Source organism: Hippopotamus amphibius, chromosome X, assembly GCF_030028045.1.
Source record: "Hippopotamus amphibius kiboko isolate mHipAmp2 chromosome X, mHipAmp2.hap2, whole genome shotgun sequence".
NCBI lineage: Eukaryota > Metazoa > Chordata > Mammalia > Artiodactyla > Hippopotamidae > Hippopotamus > Hippopotamus amphibius.
The window spans coordinates 77,563,230-77,571,642 of record NC_080203.1 but is presented as its reverse complement, the minus strand read 5'-3'; the positions used below and the strand labels follow the sequence as shown (position 1 = coordinate 77,571,642).

Sequence of the window (8,413 nt, the reverse complement as noted above, 5' to 3'; positions counted from 1 at the left end):
ATAGCAGAAGATTACTTGAGGGCTGGGGTGAAGACAAGGGAGAAATCAGGAGTCAGTACTATTCAACCAACAAGGCGGAAATTGGGAACAAATTTCTTACTGCTGTCCCTGAAAAGAAATGCACCTAAGCCTCTCTCTCAGTTTATGTTCCAGATGAAAGAATCTAGGAAAAGAGAAGACAGAACTATATTAACACTGCCCCCTGCAGAGAAATGGCCACAGCTCAGGGGGGAAGGGGCACTGTTTCCTGCAGTACCCCTCATCCTATACCATTCTTCAGTTATACTGTAGATAAGCTTCCTGGGTCTCCCTAATGTTCTGGCCTGAGAGAGATAATTGTAAAGTACATATGGTGTTGCTCTGCTGCTTCTAGTGGCTCCTGTCTTTGAAAGTGCTTCTATTTATTTTTATCTCAAGAGCATTTAACAATCAGTATCATCCAAAAGTCACACCAGCATTTCCTCAGCATTGTGTTTTACTTTTTGGGGGGAGAAGACAGGAGGGAGGGGGAAAAAACAGGGTTCCACTGGAGACTCCAAAGTGTATGGGACTGGTAGTAAAAGGATGGGATGAGATGGCCAGGCAGATTATACATGGGAGGCCCCCAAGATTTGTATACGTTAATGAAAATGACACGACATATGTGGAATTGCCTAGCACATGGTATTGAATAAATGTCAGCTGCCTTCTCTAGCAGGGTTCTCCACAGGCTTAGCGATGCCTAGACATCATCATCCTTCTCCCTCCAGGAATGAAGCCCACCTAGAAAACTAGGAAACTCAAAGTGCAGTACAGTTGGGATAATGCACTTGGCCAGCTGGCTCAGTGCAGGGCTTCGCTGTCTCCCCATTCTCCCTACTCCACTCTGCCAAGGTGGGGCTGAGAGTAGAATTTCCCAAGTGACTTCCCTGAGGCCTAGCTAGCTTGTCCTAGAAGATTCCATGTGGAGGGCTGTGGGTTGAAACTCTCTTAGTGCACAGTCCTCTCTTTCTGGCGATGATAATCTGGGGAAAAGAAGAAAGAAAAGGAGGAAAAGAACAGGTTATTTTCTGGCCTGAGCTCCCAACTCCCCATCCCAACTTGTGGGGCCTCAAGTAATCAGTATTTAAAGAGTTCCTACTGAGGGCCCTGCCAGGTAAGCAAAAAAGAGAGCAGCACTTACTGTAGGGAAAGAAGCGGACACGCATGCTGATTTCCCGAGCTGTCTTCAGGATCTCAACGGCCTGGGAGGAACAAAGCAGCTTGTACAAATGAAGAGATATGAGCCGGGACAGAATCATAACAGGAGGAATGTAGTCTGCCACTCCAACTTTCTGGATCACTAATAGCTGCTTCCCTCTTATCAGGGAGAAATTCTTATCAAGTTACATGTTAGGCTAATCTTATCCACTGTGTCCTACCTGGGATGGCTTCTTGTCTCACCACAGCCCAGGTGCTGTGCTCACCTTGCTGTGCTCAATATCTTGGAAATCCACATCATTCACAGCTAGGACTTGGTCCCCTTCCTGAAGTCCTGCTCGGTGTGCATCAGAGTCAGGAATCACCTGTTGGTAAGGAGAGAACATATATGATCAAGATGGGATAATTTCAAAGAATATAAGTGAAATTAAGTGCTATTCAAACATAAAGTACTATTGGTTTTGTGTGTGTGTGCACGCGCGCGCACACGTGTGTGTGTGTGTGTGTGTGTGTGTGTGTGTGTGTGTGTGTGTCTCAATACAGGGAAACAGGTGGCTTGCCAGGTGGGAAGTTTTACGTGGTCAAGGGTATCCCCACTATGCCCCTTCTATGAGTCTACTGAATCATCCTTCTCCCCAGCCTTGGGACATCAGGGTTCTTCAACCTGATCACTTAACAAAGGGACGTAGCTATACATATTGCCTACCAGGCACACGCACCTTGGAGATGAAGATGCCTAGCTGGGAGGCCTTTCCTCCTCGGATGTTAAATCCCAACTGTAAGACAAGAGCACAGAAAGGGGGGCTCACTACAGACCACAGACACAAGAACATCTAGTAGCATCACGATATGATAGCTTGCCTTGTGTCCCTCAGAGAGAAGTCAGAAGTTGTGGAAGTGGCATCTCAGCTTTTCTGCCCGTAAAAGGAAGTTTCTTTACCTCCCTACCTGCTTCCCAATCTGTCCCCTCAACCATGGCCAAAGTCTGGGCCTGGTACGGACAAATCTAGCCTGGAATAAGAGGCAATTGTTCCATAAGCTCACCTGAGCTCCAGGGGGCTTCTTCAGTGTGACGATACGGGGCAGAAACTGGGTCAACTCATTATTGTAGTCTGGGTGATATACCCTCTGCAAGACACAGCAACCCCAGAAATCTTACTACAAGTCCTACTACCTTCATCTAGAAAACAAATGCATCTCCCTGAAGCCAGGAGAAGGAAAGTCATGGACTTAGTTTAAGTAGAACAGATAACACTGTCCAAATAGGTAAATTGATAACAATGGGAAAGTGCTAGCCACCCAGTAGCTCCCCACTTCTTTACCTCAACAAAATAGAAATTAGGGCTCTGAATATCCAGAATTCTCTGGTGTAAATGGGCTCTGGCAGGAGGATTCCATAAGAAGCTCCCAATGGGCCCAGTTGCTCAGAATCTAACTTCTGGCTAAGAGTCACTCTCCCCTGAGCTTTCTAACCCTGCCGTTCTACCTTTCATATATCATCTCGTGCCTATGGGGGAAAAAAATCCCTGTACAGATGGTTCCCACCTCATGAGGAGGAATCCATGCTGGGGGATTCTCATAGGCAGGCAGGAAAACCACTGGGTAGTCATCATAAGGAATCCGGCTGTCCATTTCCAGCAAGGCCCTGGAATAGAAGGGTGAATCAAAGCTGAGAAAATGGTTCAAAAGGGAAAGCAGCCCAGCAAGTTTCAGCAAACCACCCCAATCCATTCCAAGGCTGTCAGTCTATAAGCCCGGCCCACAGAAGGAAGAAAACTATCAGCTTGGCTGAATATCTGGATGCCAAGCAACCTGTTAGGTACACTATAGAAATGATCCCCTTTCTCACAACAATCCTGCAAAACAGATGTTACCGTCTTCATTCTACAGAAGAGGCAATTCGGATCGCGTCTAAAAGTATCTGACTCCTTTCGAAATTCAAGGGCGTGCTGACTCCAACGATCCACAGGGACGCGGGGCAAGGCACCGCCCCACATTCCCTATTGCGATCAGTAATGGTGGAGGTCCCCAGATCGGCCCTTCCTTTACCACCAGCCACCTTCCAGATACCCGTCCCGCATCCTGCCTGAGCCCTGCGCCCACGACGCTCTAAAAGTCGTCGTACAACCTCTCCCGCCCGCAGGCCTCAAGCGCCGGTGACTCCGTTTACCGTCAATTCGGCCTGGGAACCGGAAACGGATGCTCGGCTGAGTGGGAAAGGGGTGGGGTCAGGGTGCGGCGCGCAGGCCCTCCCCTCCCCAACGCCTCTTCCTGCGCGCGCCGCGTGCGTGCTCCGCCCACAGGCTGTCTGCGCTCCGATTGGTTGGCGCCTCCGGGAGTGATTTGAAACTTGGCGGTTAAAGCTCCGGTTGGGACAGGGCAGCGGGAGACCGGGGAAGGGACGTTTAGTTTGGTGAGTTAAGGGGGCACACCTTAGTTCAGGATCTGCCTTTCCCGGTACCCTGGGGTTTTGGTTCTTTGTCGTCGTCTCCGCTGGGCTTTTCCTTTCCATTTCAGATGCCACTTTGCTCTCTTCAGAGGGTCGGGCTGACGGGCAGTCCTGTCGTGGCAAAGCCCGAGGGACAGTGACTTGCCCGAAGCAGCGATCCCGGTGGGTGGGGGAGGCTACCACCGTAGCTAATTTCCCTAACCCACCACACCCTCCGAGGAGGGCCGGAACTGAGGGAGGACGCCCTCCAACCCCTGCTGACCTACCAAGAGTCATCAGCGAGCATCTTTTTTCCGCCCCTGCAGAGACGGTGCCGAGGTAGGATCATGAAGGAAGAAGTGAAGGGCATTCCTGTAAGAGTGGCACTGCGATGTCGCCCTCTGGTCCCCAAAGAGATTAATGAGGGTTGCCAGATGTGCCTTTCCTTCGTACCCGGGGAACCTCAGGTGCGTAGCGGAATCCTGGGCCTGCCTCTGAACAGCTGGCAGTGAGGGGCATGGTCTGGCATTTCATTTTTTTTTTCTTACTCCTTGTCCGTTGCCTTCTCTAGGTGGTGGTTGGTACTGACAAATCCTTTACCTACGATTTTGTGTTTGACCCCTCTACTGAACAGGAGGAAGTCTTCAGTACTGCCGTAGCACCACTCATAAAAGGCGTATTTAAAGGTGAGGCAGTTTGATTCTTCGCAGCTTGATTCTTCAAACCGTTCTTGAGCATACACTATGTGTTAGGCACTGCGATTGGGTGCTGCCAATACAGGAATGGAAGAAGCATGAGTCCTGCCTTCAAAAAGTCCACAACCTAAGAACTCACCCAATATCACTTGTACCCTTGAAACTAGTTTTATACTATATTTGCTTTCTGTGGCTCTTCTCATCCTTGACTTGTGTACGTTTTTGTTTGTTTGTCCTGGAACCTCATTAGATTCTAACCTCTTTGATGGGTGCTGATGAGGATCTCCTTGAGGCCCAGGCACTGCAAAGCCTGTTGAGGGATTCAGAGATAAATAACATAGGTTCTAGGCCCTGGAAGTGTTCAAAGGAAGTAGATGACTACATACATACTTCTATTTTGTTTTAATCTTTTTATTTTACTGACATTTATCACTTGTGCTTTTTTTCTTTTGTGAATTTATTTAAAATTTTTTAAAATTATTTTATTTATTTGGCTGCGTTGGGTCTTAGTTGCAGCACACATGATCTTCATTGCCACATGCAGGATCTTCGTTGTGGCATGCTAACTCTTAGTTGCGGCATTTGGGATCTAGTTCTCTGACCAGGGATTGAACCAGGGCCCCCTGCGTTGGGAGCGTGGAGTCTTAGCCGCTGGACCACTAGGGAAGTCCCCATACTTTTAAATACATTAGAAATGTTAAACTTTTTGCTCCTATCTTTAAGAAAAAATATTTTAAAAGTTAAAATATTTGAGATTTTAATCAAATCTTGGAGATTTTCTAAAGCCCCCAAATACCCTGACCAGTTACTAATCTTGATTACAGAAGCTAAGGCTTTAGTGTTATTGAAGACCATGGCAAAATTCTGAAGAAGGGAGCAGTGTCTGAGAGGGGTCTAATCGTTATTCTAGTACAGTGGTTATTCAGGATTCAAAGCAGAGGGCTATTTAAAAGAAGTAGAACCATGGCATATTAGTCCCTTAAAGTTGAAAGGGATATTTGTACATCATCTAGTCTAACTTTCCATCCAAAGAAAAATACTTTCTAGTGATATCTCTGTTAAGTGAACTTCCAGCACCTGGTTAAATTCTTTTCCTTTGACAGGGATATCACTGACTCATACACAGGGCAGTCCTGTTGAATGGTTTTTGGACAACTCTAATTGTGTTAGATTATATTGAGATGAAATTTGCTTCCTGGTAGTTTCTACCCAGTGATATTAGTACATCCCTCTAGACAAACAGAAGCCTTCTTCCAGGCAACAGCTATTCACATATTTGTTTTCACTTTTTAAAATGATGTCATGGCTCAGCACACATCGAACACTTTGTTTCAAATTTTTAAAATATTAAAACAATAATCTCAAACTTAAAGAAATGTTGCAAGGATAGCATAAAGAACTTTTTTTTTCCTGAACCATTTGACTTGAGTTGTTGACCTGATGGCCCCCTGAATACTTTAGTGCAGGGGTCCCCAACCCCCAGCCACAGACCTACTGGTCTGTGGCCTCTTAGGAACCAGGCCGCACAGCAGGAGGTGAGGGGGTGCTGTGAGTGAGCAAGTGAAGCTTCATCTGTATTTACAGCCACTCCCCATCAGTCACATTACTACCTGAGCTCCGCCTCCTGTCAGCATTATGGTGAGTTGTGTAATTATTTCATTATATATTACAATGTAATAATAATAGAAATAAAGTGCACAATAAATGTAATGTGCTTGAATCATCCTGATACCATCCTCCGCTCCCCGGGAAAAATTGTCTTCCACGAAACTGGTCCCTGGTGTCAAAAAACTGGAGACCGCTGCTTTAGTGTATATTTGCTACAAACAAGAACTCTCTCCTACATAACTACAATACGACCATCAGAATCATGAAATTAGCATTGTTACATCACTACCATCTGGTGCTCAGACCTCATTCAAGTTTCGCCAGTTGTGCCAATAATGCCCTTTATAGCAAAAGGATCTAGTTCAAAATCATGTTGTATTAGTTGTACTGCCTCTGTAGTCTCCTTTGTTCTAAAACTCCTTCAGTCTTTTGACTTTCATGATCATGACAATTTTGGAGATCACAGGCCAGTTATTTTCTTTCTTTTTTTTTTAACTAATAGGCCAGTTATTTTCTAAACTGTTTTCCAATTTTGTTTTGTCTGATGTTTATTTATGATTATATCCAGGTTGTATCAATATATCTTTAGCAGGAACATCACAGAAGTGGTGCTGTATTCTTCTTCTTGAGTTCTATCAGGCAGCACACGATTTTGATTTGTTCCATTACAATTGATGTTCATTTTGATCATTTGATTAAGGTGATATCTGCCAGATTTCTCCACTATGAAGTTCATCTTTTTCCTATTTACATATTTGGAGGACCATTATTTGATTCTAAGTCTCTTCTAATTAACCACCCCTCCTTTCCTTTAGCCATTCCTAAAAAAATGTGGTATCCAGACCCTTCATTATCTTGTTATCTTCCTCAGAATGTACCTTCACAGCTTAGTAAGAACACTGTAGTTCTACTTTCATATTCTTAACTTGGGAAACTATGAGAATTATCATCTTTAGAGGCAATATAAAGTAGAAAGTGATTCCAATATATATGCGTTTGGTTAACATTGCTCTTAGTTGCAAAGAGAAAGCCAGTCTTTTTCAGCCAGCTCAACAGCCCCCTGAGTTTTTAGTAAAAAGTGCTGAAACTTGGTTTCTCCAGTTATTACTATATATACATGTCTGTGGTATTGAGAAGATTATGAAATGTTATTCTCTTGCCCCAGAGTCATGCCAGGTGACACTAGCAATCTATTACCGTGAAAATCTCAATTTAACATCTTAAGATCTTCCAGAACATCAAGGTCTTCATTTAGATGAATAAGTTCTTTTAAAAAGAAAAAAAAAGCAAAGGGCATGTATCGTATTGAATGATACTTAAATGATGACATTTCTACGGGGAGCCTGATAATATGGTCCAAATGCAGTCTGAGCGTTCAGATAGGGAGGCATGCTTTCATTGACTGTAAAAAGCAACTCTGTTGCCTTTTCAAATGAAGACTCTGTTAATCAAAGAAATACTTGTTGGACTCCCTTCTATTTATGCAGCTTCTGAGACTTTCATTTAGTTCCCATAATGTAGAATTGTTCAAAGTAAAGAGAAGATAGGATTATAAAACTCTGAATGGCTTTTAGACGGTGACTTGGCCACCTTCATTATCTCAGCCATATCTTTAAGTGTTTTACTTCCTAGCTTTTTTTTTAATTAATTAATTTATTTATTTAATTGGCTGTGTTGGGTCTTTTTTTGCTGTGTGCGGGCTTTCTTTGGTTGCGGTGAGTGGGGGCTACTCTTCATTGTGGTGCGTGGGCTCCTCATTGCCATGGCTTCTCTTCTTGTGGCAGGCTCAATAGTTGTGGCGCACGGGCTTAGTTGCTCTGCGGCATATGGGATCTTCCTGGAGCAGGGATCGAATCCGTGTCCCCTGCATTGGCAGGCGGATTCTTAACCGCTGCGCCACCTAGGAAGCCCTTACTTCCTTGCTTTTAAGGGCTATCAAGAGGGGCGCACATTCAGGTCTGATATTTTTCTTCTTTGCTTCTTTGGAGTAGGGCAAAGTCGTGATACCCTTATAACCTTTCTTTGTGTCTCACATTCCTAAGAGACCCTTGTGTTCAGAGAGCAGTCACAATTTTGTTACAAGTAATTGCTGAAGTCAGTGGAGTGTATTGACTGGATGAAAATATTCTCGCACCACCACGTATGGGATTTCTATTTTGCCAGGATACAATGCAACCGTCCTGGCCTATGGGCAAACTGGCTCTGGAAAAACCTATTCGATGGGAGGCGCATACACTGCAGAGCAAGAACATGAACCAACAGTTGGGGTCATTCCTAGGGTAATACAACTGCTCTTCAAAGAAATTGAGAGAAAGAGTGACTTCGAATTTACTTTGAAAGTTTCATACTTGGAGGTAAATGATTTATCTTTAACTATTCTGAATGAAAATTTATCTTTGGGTAGAAAAATAAACACAAATCAGATTTTTTCCTGGCATGACTCAAATTAATAAATTGCATATTTAGTAAATTACATTTTAATAAATTGATAGAGAAAACTTAC

The 8,413-nt window shown here is 44.3% G+C and overlaps 2 protein-coding genes across 16 annotated transcripts in view; one reads left to right on the top strand and one right to left on the bottom strand.

Annotated features, from left to right (window-relative positions):
- Positions 1-367: 367 nt before the first annotated feature.
- Positions 368-3,399, bottom strand: PDZD11 (PDZ domain containing 11). Of its 9 annotated transcripts, none has more exons than XR_009050448.1 (7): positions 3,266-3,323; positions 2,725-2,824; positions 2,224-2,307; positions 1,899-1,955; positions 1,401-1,544; positions 1,163-1,223; positions 368-1,004 (listed from the first exon to the last, which is right to left on the bottom strand). XR_009050448.1 is itself a non-coding variant. In XM_057719132.1 (7 exons), the coding sequence occupies exons 2-7, from the start codon at positions 2,809-2,811 to the stop codon at positions 970-972; spliced, it is 423 nt and encodes a 140-aa protein (XP_057575115.1). In that variant the 5' UTR covers positions 2,812-2,824; positions 3,350-3,399; the 3' UTR covers positions 368-969. The 9 variants fall into 9 exon arrangements, 8 of the variants coding, with proteins under 8 accessions (XP_057575115.1, XP_057575114.1, XP_057575117.1 ...); XM_057719132.1 differs by lacking the exon at positions 3,266-3,323 and adding an exon at positions 3,350-3,399 and having other exon boundaries at positions 1,446-1,544; XM_057719131.1 differs by having other exon boundaries at positions 1,446-1,544; positions 3,266-3,366.
- A 110-nt stretch (positions 3,400-3,509) lies between these two features.
- Positions 3,510-8,413, top strand: part of KIF4A (kinesin family member 4A) — a 104,367-nt gene continuing 99,463 nt past the window's right edge. For 4 of the 7 annotated variants that reach the window (XM_057718010.1, XM_057718008.1, XM_057718009.1 and 1 more), the window contains exons 1-4: positions 3,510-3,592; positions 3,934-4,074; positions 4,179-4,293; positions 8,074-8,264. In XM_057718010.1, coding sequence (XP_057573993.1) covers positions 3,955-4,074; positions 4,179-4,293; positions 8,074-8,264 — 426 coding nt within the window. In that variant the 5' untranslated portion in view covers positions 3,510-3,592; positions 3,934-3,954. Of the gene's footprint in view, positions 3,593-3,667; positions 3,791-3,933; positions 4,075-4,176; positions 4,294-8,073; positions 8,265-8,413 lie in introns of those variants that run through there. The other 3 variants (XM_057718007.1, XM_057718006.1, XM_057718011.1) reach the window with 3 other exon arrangements.